At 39.5% G+C, this 20,485-nt stretch overlaps 2 protein-coding genes across 2 annotated transcripts; both read right to left on the bottom strand.

Moving 5' to 3' along the window:
* Positions 1-5,888: 5,888 nt before the first annotated feature.
* On the bottom strand, positions 5,889-9,762 carry COXFA4L3 (cytochrome c oxidase associated subunit FA4L3). The gene is made up of 4 exons (XM_077785907.1): positions 9,655-9,762; positions 9,230-9,318; positions 8,383-8,443; positions 5,889-7,754 (listed from the first exon to the last, which is right to left on the bottom strand). Exons 1-4 carry the CDS (start codon positions 9,694-9,696, stop codon positions 7,686-7,688), a joined length of 261 nt encoding a protein of 86 aa, XP_077642033.1. The 5' UTR covers positions 9,697-9,762; the 3' UTR covers positions 5,889-7,685.
* A 1,969-nt stretch (positions 9,763-11,731) lies between these two features.
* Positions 11,732-19,048, bottom strand: AFG2B (AAA ATPase AFG2B). Its single transcript, XM_031505798.2, has 8 exons — positions 17,841-19,048; positions 16,632-16,817; positions 15,856-16,020; positions 15,167-15,376; positions 14,540-14,767; positions 13,526-13,660; positions 12,754-12,879; positions 11,732-12,084 (listed from the first exon to the last, which is right to left on the bottom strand). Exons 1-8 carry the CDS (start codon positions 18,921-18,923, stop codon positions 11,944-11,946), a joined length of 2,274 nt encoding a protein of 757 aa, XP_031361658.2. The 5' UTR covers positions 18,924-19,048; the 3' UTR covers positions 11,732-11,943.
* Positions 19,049-20,485: the final 1,437 nt, after the last annotated feature.

Genomic DNA, 20,485 nt, shown 5'->3' with positions numbered 1-20,485 from the left:
ACCAGCAGAATTACCATTTAAAATGTCATACTTGAATCTGGTCTTCAATTATCTCACTACTGTACATATCTGCTATTTCTTGTAGAATCACTCCCAAGTGGCAGAGTGACTCAGAAAAGCAGAAGGCTGGCATTTAAAAGTAATTTTCTGACATAGAAGCAAAACCCCTGAAAGTCACTCATCAACTAATGAGTGACAAGGATTCTGTTCAGGTATTTTGGTGAGATCTCATGAGGACACTGCACTGATGCTCAGGGCAGGGCTGTTAAAGCATTATTTCTCTCTACAAATAACTGTAAGTATAGTATACAAAGATGGGTAGTTGGGTAAAAGACATGGTACACACTGCAGCAGCTTCCTCGTCCAATAAATGAATCCATTCCCAGAGAAGTTCCCTTGGGATTTCAAGGGAAGGGAAAAATATCCAGCTTATTTCCCTCTATCCAAAAGAACATTGCCAAGGTCTTTTTTTCTTGCTGGCTGCTTCAAACACATTCAGTTTTTTTCAGGAGTGAGTACACATAGCTCAAATGTCATGTTTTACCAGCTCTTTGGATTATGCCTCTGCTCTCAGCTTCCCTCTCCGTTTTCTTGCCATATTCTGTCCTCTCCACAGTTTCATGAATAATGTCCAGCTCACACTCTGGGCACCTGTTGCTTACAGGGTCACCAGGATCTTCTCTCACTGCACCAGGTGTGGAACACACCCCAAGAACAGTGCTGTTCAAATACTGGCCTGCCTTTGCCCAAAGGTCATTTCCTCTTTGATCAATTACAAAAAAAAACACCGAAAAACAAAACCTTCTAACCATGTTGCTAATTCAGAGGAAAGACCTAATTTGAAAGTTTCTAGATTTCCCTTTCTGCCATTAAAAAAAAAAACAACAAAAAAAACCAAACATCCTCCACATTCCCCACCCTTAATTACCTTTCCAGTTTCACCTCCTTCTCCCCTCTATACCAAATCATGCTGGGCACTGACAGTCTCTGTGCTCTGGAGCTGGAAAATCTCCTACTGGGTCTACTCTTATTCCATTTTCCACAGCTGAATGCTCTAGGAAGGACCCTACATGCTCTTTCATTCTCTGAAATACCCGACACGACTATGGAAGCTACTAGAATAAATATGGATCCTTTCCATTTTACTGTTTTGCAGCCACCACAGCAATCTGCTCTTAAAATACACGTGTAGCTGTCTTCTGTGTGTAAAGCTGTAAAATGATTATATCCTTATTATATTTGCTCTTTTGAGTATTTTTGCTCTTTTACCTCTATTTTCTCAGTATTGTCTTTTCTCAGTATTGGACAGTTTGAAAGCAATTGGTGCTAAATATGCAGGATAAAATAACTGCATTTATTACAGCTATGAAGCATTTACATCTTTTATGGCATCAATTTATGTAGGGGTAAAAAAAAGTGCCATTTCATAGACAAAAGTATAATTTTATTCTTAAGATGACTGTTTAATGATTGCCTTATTATTATACATGGTAAAAAGATAAGTTGTTTCTCCAGGACCATTATCAGCAGTACATGAGGGTACATAAATCATCAGTGCTCTCTGTATAGTGTGTTTTGCATCGCTTTACATAGTAAACTAAGTACTGATACACACAGGGATTTTTAGTTCAGCTGATGAACAAACAAAAGGACCCAGATGGCAAGCAAACTAAAAATTTGCTTTCATCCCAGCTGCATTAAGAGCACCCAAGTCCCTGCAATCTTTCTATTTCTTTTCCCAAAGCACACACAAAGAAATTAATTAATAAATCCCTAAATAAACTGATGAAACGTGAACTTATAAAAGCAGTTACCTAAGTCTAGTAGCTGACCTTTTAAGTGTAAAACAGAATTTTTGAGAAAAGCACTTTTCATAGTTAAGATGGTGCTCTATAGTTCAACGTAGCATACAATTATTCTGCATTTTTTTACAGATTTCTCGTGTTCCTGTTTCCCCTGTGAGAACAAGTCTGACACACCTGTATGGACAGACCCTTCTCACCTGGAGCCTTGCAGGCATTCGCAGCTGCTCCAGACGATGGCGCACCGCTCCCAGCCTTGGCAGGAGTTGTGTGCTGAGAGCCGCGGAGGCTTCCCGCTGCAAAGGGAACACGCGCTATTAAACACTCCAGAAATGTCTTATTAGTAAGTAAAGAAACAGCAACACAACTCCAAAACACCCCCCCACACCCCCAAGTAAACCCCCACCAAATCCTCTTATTTTTTCCTAAAAAAAACCCACGGGGGATTTAACTTTTTCATGGATGCAATAATGAAAAGCACAAACCTAGCACAGACTGCCCAATCAATTACTGGGAAGGAGTTTGGACGCTTCTTGAAGGCTTATATGGGTAAATACCATGGAATGCATGCTCCAGTGCTTTCCTCCAGTTACAAACGTCTAAGAAAAAAAAATCATATGAGTAGAAATTAGTTGAGGCTACAGATATCTGAAATGTAATTAGATTACATTCATTAATGTAAACAAGGTAAATTATCATACAAGCCCTTTTTTTTCTATGAAAATAAGAATTCCTTTTTTGGGATGCTGAATTCATGTTTCCAGGACAACAGAGGCTTCCATCTGAAACATTCCTGACTGTGATTTTTTTCTGAAGAATCAGAGGACACTTTCAATCAAAAATATAAACTGAGGGGAAACAATTTTGTTTCAAACTAGGCAGGTACAATTATAAATGACAAATATTGTTGTGTTTACATTCTGCAATTGCTAGTACAGAGGTGGTTTTGGATTTAGTGGAACAGACTTCAGAGAGAAAATACAGCTGAGGGAGGCTGATGAACTCAGACCACAACATCCTTCCAGTAAAGTCTTCTTTCATTTCTTCACGCTATTAAGCAATTCTGTATTTTCTAAACTATTGCAGAGGAGACACACCTTAAACTGGAAACAGAAATTGCCCAACCAGTTACACACTGGTTTCTTTTTATTTGCTTGAAACAGAACCTAGATGGAATAAATGAGGATGGTTTTCATGCAACTTAGCTTCCTCAACTTGCCACAGAGCAAAGTTCAAGTCATATAATAGAAAATTCAAAGGACAGTAACTCTCTGCTTATCAAATGTTAAAGGTTCATGGGCAGTTAGCTATAAACGAAGATATATTTTAGATACACTCACTTGTTAATAGTTATGCAGGATATATCGTTACATTAACTCTATTAACTGTCTTTGTAAAGCAGCACTGAAAGCAGAATATTTTTCTTCCACAGACTTACTACATCTGAAATTGCTCTGAGGAGAGGATCAAGAGAAGAACTAGTTCCTAATTTTGGCTGTCAGAGCTAGAAGGAGGCTGCTCACGGAGTTGGAGTAATAACAAAATTAAACCCTATTAATCAGCCCACCACCTGCTATAGCTAAGTAGGGGTATTAATACTGCAGGGTTGTTTGCTTGGCTTTTAAAAAAAATCTTTTTATTTTTTACGAGTTCATATTTTGTTTCTGAGACAAGGTGCGTTTGTGTACAAAAAAAAGGAAAGAGGGAAGAAAACATAAAGTCCGGTCATGTGGGTAGTGCAGATAGCAACTGGGAAACATTAGACTCCATTACACTACCATGCAACCAAGTATGGAACATACTACTGTACCTGGAGCAAATTGTGGTGGTCAGAAATGAAATCAGTATCTATTTCCTTTACAGACAAGGGATAAATTGATAAATTGATGTGTTGTGCAGTTCAGCTAAGACATCTGATGGTTTTACAGTCACTTTTCTCTGAAACAAGGTATGTTTTACCTGTCTAGCCCACACCAAAAACTTCTATTACTGTATGAAAAAAGGAATATTGGAGTGTTGCCCCCATCTCCCTTCCTTCTTGTGTTGCCATACTTTCTTTTATCTGTTTAGTGAAGAAGAAAAAAGTCCAGTAGACAAAGAACTTCACTTAGCTTCTGCTTTTTGAAACTGATTACACTTAGTTTCAATAAATGAATTGTAGCTACAGCAATACCCTGTGCTGTACTATTCCTTAAGGAATGCAGGTTATACCTGTGGCACTGCCAGCCAGACAACTGTGAAGTTTTCTAAAAGCAGATAGAAAGGTCAAACACTTTGGTTCTCTATTGAGGGAATCCATCTATGACTTTGGTGGTGATTCTGTTTACAGTAGAGGGTGTACACCTGTGCCCTTGACACCTATTGAGAAGTGACACCCTCAGCAGTATATCCTCAAACACAAACTTCCCTGTAACACCCTGTTTTGTGAAGTGGAAACACCTCTTCTGTGAACTAATAAAAATACAGGAACTTGAGCACAGACATGCCCAGTTCTTAAACCTTTTTTCTTAAGAAGAGAGAGAATTTTCAAAAAACATGTACATATACACAACCACTGCAAACTTTACTGTATTAATTCCATGCCTCCCTCAAGTCACTATAAAACATTCACCTAACTTCAAACTAATGTTTTTTCATCTACTTTGTAAAACATACTAGTGTAACATGGAAATTATGGCCAAGAGTTTGGCAATGAGGCAATGGCTACAACTGCAAGTCTTTGTGACTAGGATTGTGCTGTGGATTTCTGCTTTAGGGAGTAAAGTGGATACTGAAGTCTTGAAGATGAATTAATTTTTTCTGACCATAGGACATTTCATTCAAAGTATTTTCCAAGAGAAAAATTAAACACAGTAATGGCAGCATAATGCTAACAGCATGGGCAATGAACTGCTAACAGCCTTCAAAAATATTTAGGCTTTACTGAATTATAAAAGAAGTCACAGCAGAAGGGAAAGATGCATTATTAAATGAAACAGTTTTAACAGCTTAATTAAGAAACATATTTCCTTTTCTTTTAATGTAGTGAATTGGTGATTTATTAGCAGTAGATGACTGCTTTTCTTTGGCAAACTGATAAGATTTTTCTGTTACTACCAGGGATCAGGACTTTGTGCATCTACTTCCTTGTTTGTGCAGCAACAGCATTAGATAAAACATGATGTTTATTAGTTACCTGCCTATTGGAAATACATTAAATTAAAGAAGTGACAACCAACAGGAAATGAAGAATGTGATAGTTTTGCTAAAGTTGAAAGCTTAAATGTATTTATTTACATGCAATAAGTTTTTCAGACTCAGTGAAAATTTTTCAGTGTGGCTTTCTGACCTCTCAGATAATACAGAACTCTGCAATGAAAAATTCATAGTGTCCAATACTGAACCATGAAGGGAAAGAACTCCAGCTTTTCACTAATATTATGCTGTTGACAATCTCTGTTGTAATCTAGTGGGGACGTGGGAGTTCCTCATTTACAACTCACACCATGCACCAGCGCTTTCTGAAGATAAAATACAATTCTGTGCAAAAGGCTGATGCAGCCCTTGTGCTCACAGTCTACCTTTGGAGTACCAGACCTGACTGGTCTCATGCCAAATACTGTAAAATGAGTAAAATTATAGAAAATGGCTTGAAAACCAAGGAGTTCTACAGAACTGGAACCGCAAAGTAGCATGCAGGCAGCTCTGCCTTGGGACTGGCATGATTTAATGTTTTAGGATTTTGACTACTCATGGGTTTGCATGACACAGATCAGGGAAGCCTTACAGTTCTCATAAACATCAGCCCATAAAATTCAACCACTTGAATTGCTACTTTTTGTAGAACAAAGAAATAACTTGTATATTGCTTTATACATTTATGTTGAGTAGCTGACTGAGGAGATATACAGTAATTGTGTGTATGCTACTTTTAAGAAAAAACCCTCTATGCAAGAAACAGATTTTTAGGGACAGTCAGAGAAGACACAAAACCCTAAGAGTTTTAACAATATTTATAATCTTTTTGAACTGCCAAAATTTTTTTTTTATTTCTTATATTGTGTGAAAACCCTCCCCAAAAATCTGTATTAAGAAAGAAAAACAGAATAGCTTACAAAGCAAAACAGTTTTATTACCAGAGCTGTTATGCTTCAGGACATGATAAAAGAATCAACAACCTGTGACTGACAGCAGTCACACTGCTTAATGTGCTACTGGAAACATCATTGAAATGTGGCTAAATACAAAAATTAACTAAAATTTACTTACACTTATTTTCCCAATGTTGACAGATACTTAGGTCATAGTATTTGCAGCCAATAAAAGTGACTAACTGAAGAACAATTAATGCATCTATTCAGAGCATGGCACTTTGTTTTTGGTACAGTCCAGTAGAAATATGGAAATATAGAGAAAGATTTTAGAATATTTTCTGTTTTAAAATACTTAAAACTTGTATTTCAATCTTCTTGTTATTTCTTAAACGCAAGCTAAGGACTTATTCTGAAGATTAGTAGTTCCTCTCACTCTAAAACATAAATGCTGCTGAGTCATCTTTACTAGATAAACAAACATTTATGCAACATTTAGATTATTTTTTTCTCAGCTGAAGAAAACATAAAGCTTCTGAAGCCAAGCTACTTGGAATTCAGGAGACAGCTTTTCTAAATAAAGTCTGTCTTTGTTGCAGCAGAATTACCTAAAGCACTTGACTATTACTCATTTAAGGGGACTTTTCCCAACTAGCAGTTGTTTCACTTTTGTTTTCTTCCTCACAGAAAGTATTATGAATTCTGACCATCCATTATAAGAGAATCTGTGGAAAAGATTGAGAAACTGCTTGGAGAGGGCACATTCAGAAAATATCTAAAAGAGGACTGTTCTGCCATTGGATGCACTTATTGTCTCATGATTTTACTGGGAACCTGCCCATTAAATTCTTTCCCTGGCCAACCCATAAGCAAACACACAGAAGCTTAAAGAGGAATTGTCTCTTCATATAATCATTCCTAATTTTAATCTGTTAGTTTCTATTTGATAAGAGATATATTCCTAATAGCATGTAGAAATCTTTAAAAATATTGTTAATTATGCAGTAAATTGCAGCTTGCACTTGAACTATGTTGCACAAAAAGAAGAAATTAACAGTGCGTAGTTTTGGATAATGCAGAATTTCTAATTCAAGTAACTTAAAAAAAATTCAATCATGAGCAATATTTAAATACAGAAGAAATTACCTGATTTTCATTTCCCTTCTAGTCATGCTTAACTCTTAGGTTTTGAGGTTCTAAATATGCTGTCTTAAATAGCCTATTGGACTCCTCAGTGGCTAAGTTTCAGTATTTGCAGCACAACATTAGTTTTGACTTAATCTGTCCCCACATCTAACACAGACAAGGAATGCAAGTGTACTGTATGACCACATATGTTGCCATACAAAAACATTCTCTGGCTATGACTTCGGTGTCTATATAACATTGAAATACAGAACAGAAAGGAAGGAGACCAGGAATCCCAATTTAGAAAGGTTTTTGAATTTACAGTAAATGTATAAATTTTGATTTTTTTTATTAAAAATGAATAAAATGGCAAAACTAATGTATTTTGAAACAAATCCTGAAATTCTACAAAAACTATGAAGGCATAATTACCATCTGAATATTCAAAAATTTACATCAAATGCTTATTGAAAATTAATATTTTGATTCAGATTTTTGGACTATGTGGATGCTGTATGTCAGCTTCTAAAGCAACATGAAACTCCTCATCCAGAGTCCAAAAAAATGTAGGGAGACCCTAAAAATGTAGCAGAAGCATTTCCGCACACTGATTTCAGTAGTCAAGTTTGTGCAGAAATGATTCCACTAGATTCATAGGGTACCTTTTTCAGGCAACAGAAACTTCTCACTTCGTAAGCTTTTTGACCTTTTCCAGCTCTTCTATAGGCTGCCACTGCTGATTGATTGTTACCAGCTGGAAGAAATGGAAAATATGAAAGTTAGTAAAATCCAGTGAGCATATCAAACCACTCCCATATCAAACATCATCTTATTGACGAAGAAGTTCTAGTGGCTTTACATTTTCTTTTCAGAAATATGCAACAGATGACATAGTAATTTGTTGAACAAAATCACTTGGATATTAGTTAAGTAATCATGCCAAATAATTTTACTTTTCCTTATCCTAAGTGCCCTAATAAATGAAGATGTTTTTCCTCCAGGCTACATTATTCAAATATTCTTACTCAATTCTGTAATTCAGGAACAAGGTAAAGGTAAACAGCACTTCCTCTATACTCCAAGTTTCCATTGTTATCAATGGAATTGAGTAAATGGATGTTTGGGGTGGGAATGGACACAGGACAACCAGAAGTACAGTATGAATTTAAGATCAGACCTACAGTGTAAGAGATCCCTATCATTAAGAAATAGAATGAAGACAAAGTAATGAATGAAGCATTTGTTTCCACATTTAACTAGATACATATCAACTTTACAGTTGTTCTCTTGTTCATATTTTTCTAGTTCTTACATATTGAAAGAAGTGATCCATTGTGCTGGAAACTTATACTATTTATACATATATTATATGTACAAATTACCTTCTGAGGCTTGGCAGGATCAATAGTTTCCCATGGTTCTGAACTGCCAATCTTGTGAATGCTTTAAAAGAAGATAAAACAGGTATTATGTTTCAAGGTGTGTCCTTAAGCACATTTTCATATGAGCAGCCTATTATCATAGAGCTATTCACTTTAGTAAAGAGCTACCTAAACCACAAATTTACAGGTTTGGGCACTGTATGTTAAATCTGGATAGGAGACAATGATGGGTTGCTTTATTTGCAGCTTCCAAAGCAACAAGCAAGCCAGCACTGCTCACATATCTTTGTGAGGGAAGCAAGCTGAAAAATCAAAACTGAATAAAGACACGAAGTAAGAGGACTTTCCCCCTGACAGTTAAAATGCCTACTCCAGTCACTTTAAAATACATAAATAAATTCCCAAAAGCTTTAAGAGTATAAGACTTGGCTCAAATTACCAGCCAAGCCACTAGAATACTATCTTAAGTTAATACTATCAAACACTGTTCTTTTATATAAAAGTCAATAGCCTGGGTGCAATCTCATCTATGTGCATCTCTTCTACCTATGTGATTGTATGAAATTCTTAATTAGAACATTTAATACTTCTTATACCTAAAGAAAAGAAAAACATAAGTATTAAATCAAAAGTTAGAAAATAACTTGAACTACACTCCACATTAATTGATTTCCTCACTATTTACAACCTGCAGATACTTTAGTCATTACTACTACTTCCAGTACTGTGGAACATGTGCCTGCATCCTTTCTGTTTTTGCTTTTTTATGTGTTTAAGACATGATAGTCAAATACTCGGTTGAATAAAACAAGTTAGGGTAAACTCCAAGCAGTAAGTTTTTGCTTACATCACATCAGATTTGCTGAATAGGGAATAGACACAAAAAGAGAACGCCCCAACTGCTGCCAAGGACAATATTCCGGCCAGGGGAATGAGCTGAAAGATAAAATAGAGAAAAGAGGTGATCTTCCGTGCCAGCTACAGACCCACGAGTAGGGGGAGCAAGGGTTACACAGAACTAGGGAGGGATCACCTGTTCCTGTACATTACCTCCATATTACTCTTTACACCACTTCACTTTTAATACGCAAATTTCACGTTTACCTCTATATTACCCTCTTCTACACCCTCCACACCTCACTTTTAGCACGAACTTTACGAGCTCCCATTTCCTCGGGAAATCAAGTGGCAACCCCGGTGCAGCCGCCCGAGCCCCCCGCATCCCTCCCCGCGGGCGGGTAACCACGGCCCCGACCCCTGAGGCCAGCTCACCTCCTTTCGCGTTCTCAGCGTGTGCAGGATGCCCTTGTTCATGCTGGCGGCGGCTCCGCGCTCCCGGCGGCTCCGCGCTCCCGGCGGCTGAGGCGCTCCCGGTGGCTGAGGCGCTCCCGGCTGAGGCGCTCCCGGCGGCTGAGGCGCTCCCGGCTGAGGCGCTCCCGGCGGCTGAGGCGCTCCCGGCGGCTGAGGCGCTCCCGGTGGCTGAGGCGCTCCCGGCTGAGGCGCTCCCGGCTGAGGCGCTCCCGGCTGAGGCGCTCCCGGCGGCTGAGGCGCTCCCGGCTGAGGCGCTCGCGGCTGAGGCGCTCCCGGCTGAGGCGGCGGCGCCGGCCGGGCCCGCCCCGCGCTCTTTGAGCCCCGCGCCCTGAGGCAGGACGGCGCCCCCCAGCGGCGGCGCCGAACGGCCCCTGCAGGCGCCGCAGGGAGCGGCCGGGCAGAGCAGCCCGGGGTGCGCCAATCCTTCCCTCTCCGTGACGGCAGCACTCACACCCGGCTTCTCCACCTCTCCTTCGTCTTGTCTGTCCCCTTCTCCAGGCAGCTGCCCAGAGAACAGGGTATCAGGGCAAACGACCAGGTGATGACAGAGCCTGCCTCTTCAGAGCTCGGAGAGGTGACCAAGACGAGCCCAGTGTCACCGTGTCCCCTTGTGCTGCAGGAAAAGCTCAGCCCAGGCTCACGTTCTCATCACTCTCTTGTGTTCCACAGCTCCTATCACGTCCCAGTATCCCTCTCTGAGAAAAACTACCAGGGCAGGCTGGAGGTGAGAACAGGTGACTCCTGTACATTTGTTTCTCCCTTTCTCTCTTGCCCACTGGAAAGCAGTGAGAGGAAGGAGAGGCTGCCTTTCCCGCATGTTCTGCTCGCTCCCTGCAGCAAAGAACAGACACTACAGGCACAATCAGCTCAGCTGCTCCTTCTAGAGAGCAAGTGTGGAAATTCAGCAGCAGCATCTTTGGGGCAGAGGAGCTGGCAGCATGTTACTGTAACAAGAAGTTGTGACTGTAACAACTTTGAAGTCCAGCAATTCCAATGCAAACTCTCACTAGGAAACAAAACAGTTTTCATATGTTTTCTCAGCACTGCTGCTGAGAAACCTTTGTGTATTTGGGAAGATCATGAGCACTGCTACCAATAAAGCTACAGGACTGTCCTTTCTATAAGTTGGTGATGAAAGCCACCAAAGCTGTAGGGCAGTTGTTTGTATCTGAACTCTTTTCTAGGTTTCAACAGCTTCCACTACTGCCTTTTGCCTTCCTCAGTCACCAACTGCCTTGGAACTTCCTTTTCTGATCCATCTCAGTATAAACCACACTCAGTGCAGTTCCTAGTGTGCCTGTTATGAGAGAGAAATATTTGTTAATGGGCTTATAACTTCTGAACCTTGGCTAAAATAAGGAACTGTCTTTGAGAGTGGTGTATTTTGTTCCCAAGCATTTTCACTGGGAAAAAGAAAAGATAACAACAACAAAAAACCCTCCCTACTCTAGTAAGTTAAAATGCACACTTACATACATGTAATACCAATTTCCTTAGAAGCGTCTGTGTATTTTATAAAGCAACCTACAAAAATGTATTGATAAGGAATGGCTGGGTGGGGAAAACAATTCTGCAGAATTGTCATTACGCAAACTCCCTTTTCTCAAGAAGAAATTATAGTTTGAATTGATAACATACTTGGTATCTGCTTACTCAATCCAAATGTTTGTACAGTGAGCAGTAACTAATCTAAAATTAATCCCAAAACCCCTGACTTCCAAACCTACACCAAGGAGTTAAGCACTGACAGCCCTTTCACTGCCACTGTATTTTGGAATCTGCTTTCAAGAAAGTAAGCCTGTATATAGGCACATATAAAACACCTTACATTTTATATAGAGTGGGACTTCTTCCTATTTAATTTTCTGAAAGCTTTTCTATTTCTTACATTATTGCTGTCTTTTGGAGACTTCACAACACATTCTAAATTTTCTTATGCCATTTTTGTACTTAAAAGTAGGAAACCTACAGTAACACTAAGCTGTTCCATGGTGTTTTACCTAAGCATTTCAATTACTTGTTTCATCAGACATAAACCTACCCAAAGCAAACAAGATTTTAATTTATTATTCATTACTTAAATTACAGAACTTTCTGAAAGTGACACTTTACTGTATTTCACACTCCCTGAAAACTACAGTAAGTACAGTATTAAAAAACATATAAAAAGGAAAGATGCGAACCTTTTCAAAATCTTTGTAATATATTTAAAAATACTTATGCCACTCCTTTATAGATTCAAGAGGCTAATTATTGATTAGAAAATTTTTCATAAAATTCCAATTCTTTTATGTTTAAAGATGGTTTTACAGTCTGCAATGATTTCACAAAATGTTCCTGTTTTACAGCAGTTGCTTCTAGTCCATTCTCTTGCAATGCCAACAAAGCAGCCTTTAAAAAAAAAAAAAAAGAAAACCAACTTAGTCCTTATCATGTTTTAAATTGTAAAGAATACTGTAAGTATTCTAAGATATTTTACAAGGAACAGAGCATTGGTTAAAGCATCTGAAAACAGCATTGTATAACTTACGGTTATTTAACAACTGATAAAGATCCAAGTAAGGTTACCAAAATGATTTCATTCACTATTTCTATCTGGATTAGGCAATACATCCATTGTGACTTATGCATTTGGATTTTCTTACTAGTCTTCTGTCTTTTATAAAACTCAACTCAAATTCTGGATCTCTCTTCTCTTATTCTATCTTATTTTTCTCTTCCTAGACTTGACAGTACCTGCTAATTTCAGCTTGCAGTACAAAGAATGCAATTCACCTAGATGTGAGCATGGATTAGAGAGGGCCACATGAAATAAAGGGCAGTACAGTTCCTTGACTTCTGGTAGATTATCATAGACTTTATTCTTATTTCGTATTTTATTTAAAGAATGAACCCTTGTTCAGTTCTTCTGTTTTAAGCATTTCCTTTGGATTTTCAATGCAAACTGGGAAAGTACCTGTACTACAGATGGCTTAGTCACATCTATGAGTTAGCTCTCTTTTTTAATTCAAAGTTGCTATTTAGAGTTTATTTCACAGGTGAGCCAGAAGTGTTTCTTACCTCCTTGCACAGATTTTCAATATCAGCTCCAGAGAAGAGGTCTGTTAGGACTGCCACATCTTGTAATGACACATTGGTATCCAATGGAATTTTTTCGGTGCAGATTTTCAAAATGCAAAGTCTTCCCTGTAAATTGGTGCATATTATGCAAGAAAACAAAACCAAATAAACTAAAAATTAATCTTTTTCCAAAGCAGTATCAAACTTGAAATTAGAGCCAAGGAAATTCCAGAAAAGTAGCAAAACTACCTGGTTTTGGTGGAAGAATAAAATGCTATTAATGAAGATAATGCACTTCTGGTTGTCTCATATATTTAAGGTCTATTATGCACAGTCACTCCTTGCTTCAAGAAAACACAGTATTTTAGGCTGAACAGGCCTGATTTGGCATGCTTTGGGACACCTTTTCTTTTGTGAAGCTCAGGACAAATAGCTACACTAGCCTTCGGAACACAAAAATTATTTGAAGCAAGGACAGACAATTTATTTTGGTATGTCCTGAATTGTAGCTTGATTTTGTAATACACATTTTCTCTATTTTCCATATGCAATACTGTAACTACCTACACCAGTGAAATTGTAATTGGTGTTTAAAATACAAATATCTTTATTACTTTTTAAATTTTTTCATTGTACCTTGAATTTGGTGACTGATCTCCAGTGAAACACCCACCATTTGTCAAATATGTTACAGGAATATGCCCCCTTTGCTCTTAAAGTATGCTGGCAATGAATATCTCTCTCTTTAAAGCCACATATGGATGTGTAATACCTCCAGATCTGGTGGTGGAATATAGATCATCTTGTCCAGCCTTCCAGGACGGAGTAAGGCATCATCCAACATATCTGGTCTATTTGTTGCAGCAACTACCATGAAATCTTTGCTCAAAGTTTCCTGAAACTCTAGCTGCATAAGAGATCATGTAAACAAATCAGTGCACATGGCTAGGATAGATATTATCAAAAGCTATTAGTTAACTACTAATGAGAAGAGGGGAAGGGCAAAAAGATAATGTAATATTACAAGTAATTATCTTCCCTTCAATATTAGTATTTTATCTTTCTTGAAGTTAAAAATTGCCTTGGTGCAGTGCAGATTACATGACAAAGAAGAAATACAGTTAGTATCTGCCTTGGCAATGAAGACTTTTCTTTGACCAGATTGTAACAAACAACTTTTTATATGCAAAAAAATCAGTATCCTACAATTCTGGAACTGTTTTCTTTATTATTCCCTCTGAAAGTATCAACATAAGAAAAAAATATATACAAAAAAGCTAAATATTAAATGTTGTGAACAATTCATTGACAAGTGAAGGTATAAGTTTTTGTTTAAATAACTAACTGATCATAACTGTGCTGCTTTTGTATGCATTATGTGTGAGAAAGAACTGCAAATGAAGTAGGGGAAATATTTATAAAAAGTAAGCTCAGGGAAGAATTTATTTAAGACTAAAAATCATGCAATCAATCTAAAAAATTTCTTTAGTTTCAAGGAAAGGATTTTTGTGACAGAAGATGAACACCCAACTAGTAATACTCATTAGCCTGTGTGGGTATTTTGTTCAAACAAAGCCTCACTGAGAAACAGGGTACGTAAAAACAATCAGCAGCCTATATACAGTATCTTCTAAAAACAAGTAATTATGATAGAGTAAAACAGCTCCTTGTATGTTTTTAAGTTTGAGGATTTTAAGTTTAAAATGGGAATGTCAACAACTAAAATTTTTGAAACAACTAGACAACACTTCTCCTTCCTCCTATACAGAACAGGGAGCAAAAATACCTTTCTTTCCTCATCACTTTGTTCTTGGCACTGAGCCTCAAGCTGTAGCTTGCCTCCTCTTCTTTCTGTAACTTTCAGCCCAACCCCGTCCAGTTCATTGAGAAGAACAGAAAGAACCCGCTCTGAGACACCATGGCCAGTTCTGCAGAGTGACCGAGATCCCAGGATAGAATCAATCTCATCTAGGAATATTATTGCTGGAGTATTTGCTCTTGCTTGGCGAAAAACCTTTTCAACAAATGTTAATAAAATAAAGCATTAATGCCTGCAATCTATTAGTTAAGGTGAAAAAAGAATCCCACATGTACTCTGTATTTTGCTTAACTTTAAAGGTACATTCATAATAATTCTTAAGAGCTGTTCTGGATTACACTTATTATTGACAAATTCTGCTTCTTTTTTATATTCCTAAATGAACTGAAAACAAAAGGCTAGAAATCTAAAGTTTAACACTGGGATAATTTTAGGGATAGACTCTCACTTTATCTACAAGTCAATCTGTAAGCCATTTCTATTGTATAATCAGCTCTATCATCTTTTCAACAACAGAATTTAGGTCTAACGAATACTTTACAAAAATCAAGCAAAAATAGACTACAGAATCTTAACACAAATTAAAAACTGTACCTGAGACAAAATCTTCTCTGAATCTCCAACGTAAGGTGAGAACAGGTCAGCACCACTTACAGACAGAAAGGAACAGTGACAACTTGTGGCCACAGCCTTCACCAGCGTGGTTTTGGCACACCCAGGTGGCCCATAGAGAAGAATACCCTTGGGATGAGACAGGCCCATCCTGGCAAACGCCTCAGGAAATTTCATAGGCCACTCAATACTCTGGCAATACATAAAAAAGGGATGAAATTCCTAGTAACAATAAAACTGCCAAGTACATAATTTCCTCTCCTTGATACAAACATTAATTGGAAATCAGAGAATAGTGATATAGTCTTTCATCATAAAATGCCCCCTGCTTAAATTTTCTATTTGAAACAGAACTAAAAGCATTCCTGAAGAGATAACAGCCAAAAGCCATCCCTGGATAAACATTCAGGAATGGAAAAATTATCTGGATACAAATTAAGCATTTTTCAGCAACGAAAAACATGCCTATTTTCCTATGGTATTACTATGCTCGGTGATTGTAACTGCAAGATTCCTAATTCAAACATTGTGATAACACTGTAATAGTGTTAAAAATACAATTTATAATCAAGTAATTTGCAAAAGAAATAATTTTCATAATGCAGCATACAGAATACCTTGGAGAACATATTAGAAATTAGCTGTTTATTTTAATTAGTTTAATCCATTACCTGTTTTAACTTTAATTTCACATCATCAAGACCACCAATTTGCTCCCAAGTTACAGGTTTGCACTCTGTTAGTCCAACTGCACTTCGAAAAGAGGATGGTTGAATTTTTTTAAAAGCTTCTTGGAAATCTCCCATGTTGATCATGGTTTCAGTTTCAGTTGAATCCTGAAAAAGTAAGCCCAGATAGAGCATATTAACACCATTTTAATGCAATACTTAAATGCTTCATTAATATGCAAACCACATCACATAGCGCTAAATACAACTAATAAGGAAGTCAATACCTGACCTAATGAGCTTAAACACTGCACAAACAAAAGCGCAACATAAAGTAAATAACAAGTTTTTACAAAAAAAGTTTATCAGAAATAACAAGTTTTAATAAAAAAAAATAACAGAAATTAATGTTTCAGAGAAAACTACTAGTCCCTAAACTATAGCTCCATTAGGCAGTGATCTGCTAAATCAAATAGTTGTTTTCAGGGTTAACATACATCACATCCCACAATCTTACAAATAGAAAGAAAAAAGTTGCAAAATCCATTTTCACCACACACTGAAGAATGTAACACATTTTATCTGAAACAGGTTATAAAATGCCACTATTAAAGCACAGATGCAGTAACAGGACTAAGGAGAAAACTGAAAGGAGCAAAAATAACATATTTATAATATGATTGGTGTGAGTCTTCAACATGTTGAGCTTTTCAAGTATTAATGAGGAAAGGGTAGTACAAATATTACTGACATTGTTCTTGACTGATCTGCAACCATACCAAAGAGCTGTGGGACACAGCCTGCATGGCAGCTTCTCTGCAGAGTGCTGTAAGGTCAGCTCCAACATACCCAGTGGTCATTTCTGCCAGCTTAGCCAAATCAACCTCTGCAGAAATGGGCATGTCCGATGTAAGCAACTGCAGGATGCATCCTCTCTGTGTAACTGTTGGGGTCCCGATAATAACCTAAACCAAACACAATAAACAAAAATTTTAAGTAGATAATTTGCCATTCTCATTTATTTTACACACCTAAGCAAGCAACTTTGTCTCTGCTTTATATTGGCTACTAAAAATTTATATATACTTATATCCCAACAAAAGAGTTTTACAGGAAAGCTATTGCCAGCTCTATACAAATGACAAGTATTTAAAATACCATTTACTTTCCAAGTGAACAGTGTTTGCATGAAGATTTGTTGATAAGACATTGAAATAATAATAATTTCCTTACATCACAAGCACTAAATTAGACTAATATGTTAGGAAAAAATAAAATAGATAAACATTCATACATTATTGAAAACCTGGTAAAACATCATAATAAAAATACATCTCAGATAATAATGAAATAATAATTAATAATTAATTATTATAAAGCCCAGAAAATAATGAAATTTATAATCATTAAAGAACTTGATTGAACTGGTGATCTAGAGTGGGTTTATCCAGGAAAAGAAACAATACAAGCACAAGCATTGTGTATTGTATAACTGCATGTGTTCTTCTTCTTTGGACTAAAAGGCTAAAGGAAGTTTTCCAAAGTAGACCCAACCTCTGTTACTGAAACCTGAATAGAAGTTTTGACACAGCAGGTTACTAGTTCTCTATAACAATAAATGTTTAAGGAGAAATGCACAAATCTGCAATCTAGGATTTATATGGAAAAAATCCAATCCTGTAAAGCTAAGCATCTGTAAGCAAACAAAGCCCCTGAAGATCAGGTCAATGTCTTTATGATAAAGAAGTAAAAGGATTCCTCCCATCCATTTCCATGTACATGGAGCTCTCAGTGATCTGAGTAAAAAACACCAAAACAACCATACCCAAGTTGCAGCAAACTAAAGACAGAAACAAGACACCTGTGTCAAACCTGTAGAATCCCACTATGAAATGACTAGAAGACATTAAAAAAAACCTATTAATAGCCCCCTTCCACCTCAATGAAGAAAGAAAAATGTGAATGTATGAATAACAGGGTTTATTTACCTCTCTGTCAAATCTGCCAGGTCTTCTCAGTGCAGGGTCTATGGCATCAGGCCGGTTTGTTGCTGCCACAATGACCATCTTACCCTCACTCCCTACACCATCCAGCAGCGTCAGCAACTGAGCAACAATACGATCTTCAGGAGCATTGTTTGAATTTCCTCGCTTTGGGCATAATGAATCAATCTCATCAAAAAAGAGAATGGTTGGGCCCTCGTTTGACATCTCTCTGCCCTTTTCAAAGACTCTTCGCAAATTCTCTTCACCTTCTCCTGGTCTTGAACCATGGAGGGCCGGGCCACTGATACCAAACAGATATGCACCCAGCTCTTTGGCTACTGCCTTTACCATTAGAGTTTTCCCCACACCTGGGGGCCCAATTAACAGCACTCCATTAGGGACAGAAAGACCCAGCTTCTTGAAAGTTTTTGGAAAGCGGAAAGGCAGATCAATAATTTCTTTCAAAGACTTCGCTACATCATCCAGTCCTGCAATTGGAGTTTTTGCAGTGTCTTCGGACAGATGTCTGTACCATTCTAAAGTGATCACCTCCTTAATTTTTATGCTTGTTTGGGGAGTTATCAATCCAGCTCCCTCCTCCTCCACCAAAGGAGACGCAGACAGTATTTCAATATACACCGCGGGATTTTCGGGACTCGGGGCAACAGTAACAACATAACGAGGCGCAACGTACACGTTTCTTAGCAGTTCTCTGATGGTCTCCTGCAACACCGCTCTGGGAGTCGACTTTTTCAGCGCGGCGCTCTTGAGGACCACTCTCACGGCCGCCGCCCGCAGCTGTCGGTGCGGCAGCAGCCGCAGCCGGCCCGCGCTCAGCGAGAGGCCGCGCAGCCGCCGCGCCCTCAGCCCCGCGCTGCTGCAGCTGAGGTCGGCCTGCAGGTACCCGTCCGCTAGGTCGTGCCGGGGCCACGCCGTGCACAGGCAGCAGCCGCCGGGCAAGGAGATCCTCAGCGGGGCGCCGATCCTGGCTCCCAGGAAGGAGAGCGCGGCAGGTCCCAAGCGGCACCGCTGCGTGCCCTCATCTCCTGGGTCGGGCGGGAGCAGCTTTAAGACTGCCGCCTCCATCGCTGCCTCCGCGAGTGAGGGCAGCAACCCCTCTGCTCTGCGCGGGCCCGTCGGCCCCTTACTCACCGCGCCTCGCCTTCCCGCGGGGCTCCCGCTCCGCCAGCGCCCGGCGGCGGGCGGGACGGGACCCCCGGGCCGGAGCGCAGCCCGGCCGCTCGCGCGCTGACAGGCGGCCCCGCGCATGCGCCACAGCGGAGCACGCGCACTGCGCCCCGCCTCGGCCCGCGCGGGTCGCGGGAGGAGTTCGGTGGGAGTGGGGCTCCGAGGTCATCGAGTACAGCCTGTGTGCCAGCATCACCGTGTCTCACAGTGCCACGTCCAGTCTGTCCTTAAACACAGCCAGGGACAGTGATCCCTGGGCAGTTCATTCGATATCCAGTCGCCCTTCCTGTGAAGGATTTTTTCCTAATGTTCAACTTAAACCTCCGCTGGTGCAGCTTGAGACTGTGGCCTTTTGTCCTGTCTGGGAGAAGAGGCCAAGCCCCACCTGGCTACAGCCTTCTTTCAGGGAGTTGTGGAGAGCAATGAGGTCCTGCCTGAGCCTCTTTTTCCTGCTCCCTCAGCCATTCCTGATAGGATTTGTGATCCAGGCCTTTCAACATCTTTGTTGCCATTCTGTGGACCTGTTCCAGTCCCTCAATGGCCTTCCTCAACTGAGTGGCCCAAAACTGGCCACAGTACTCGATGTCTGCCACCTCCCTCATGCCCTGCCTCAGCCACTGCCCTGGGCCTTCCTTTGGAAGGGCTGTCAAAGCAATGCCTGTGAGGTGAGTGCTGTGTCCTGGAGATCTCTTATACCCTCATTCCACAGATGAAATACATTGGCCCCCCCTACCCCCCCTTTTCTAATTGTCATCTGGCTTGTTATCCACAGAGCTGGTCACAACAGGACTTGTTTGCCACCCTCATTTCTTTGCCCTCTTTTTGAGCCCTCAGCACTGCCCGTTTGGTTGGTGCTTCTGAAACATCTTCCCAAATGTGTGGCTTCCCCATTCCTGTGCCCCTGCCAGTGCTTCCCTCTGCTCCGTGGTCACCAGTCACCGTCACTCAGCTGTGGGTGCTGGTTAAAAGATGTGGGGAGCCACACGATTGGCTTGAGAAGCTGCTGATACAAGTAATTAAGACACTCATTCAACATTTGGTAAACCTGTTCTAGTGTGCTGCTCTGACAAATACTTAGCATTTAAGGAAAGTTTTGGTCCACCACCTTCTTAGATTATGCCATGAATTGTGTGGTGCTTTTATAAAAAACTTTCCAGGAGGTCTGCCAGTGTTGTAGGCTACAAGATAAAATTTAGTATGTGCATAGTTTTATTCTTGAAAGTAGCTTCATTTTAAATAAAGTCACACGTGCTGAATACACACAGACTTTGAGACCACAGACATACAAAAATTGGGATGTCAAATGCTCAGTGCTAGTCAGACACAGTCAAATTCACAGAAAACCCAGAGAAGGTGGTTTACAGCATAACTACAATCTGTCCTGCATTGTATTCTGAAGGCCTCAGGAAGGACAGTGTAAGAAAACCTTTGTGGTTTAATCACATTGCATACTGAACCAA

The sequence above is a fragment of the Lonchura striata genome, chromosome 11 (assembly GCF_046129695.1).
Source record: "Lonchura striata isolate bLonStr1 chromosome 11, bLonStr1.mat, whole genome shotgun sequence".
NCBI classification, from domain to species: domain Eukaryota; kingdom Metazoa; phylum Chordata; class Aves; order Passeriformes; family Estrildidae; genus Lonchura; species Lonchura striata.
Note: the sequence above shows the minus strand (reverse complement) of the source record. Positions and strands in the feature narration are given on the sequence as shown.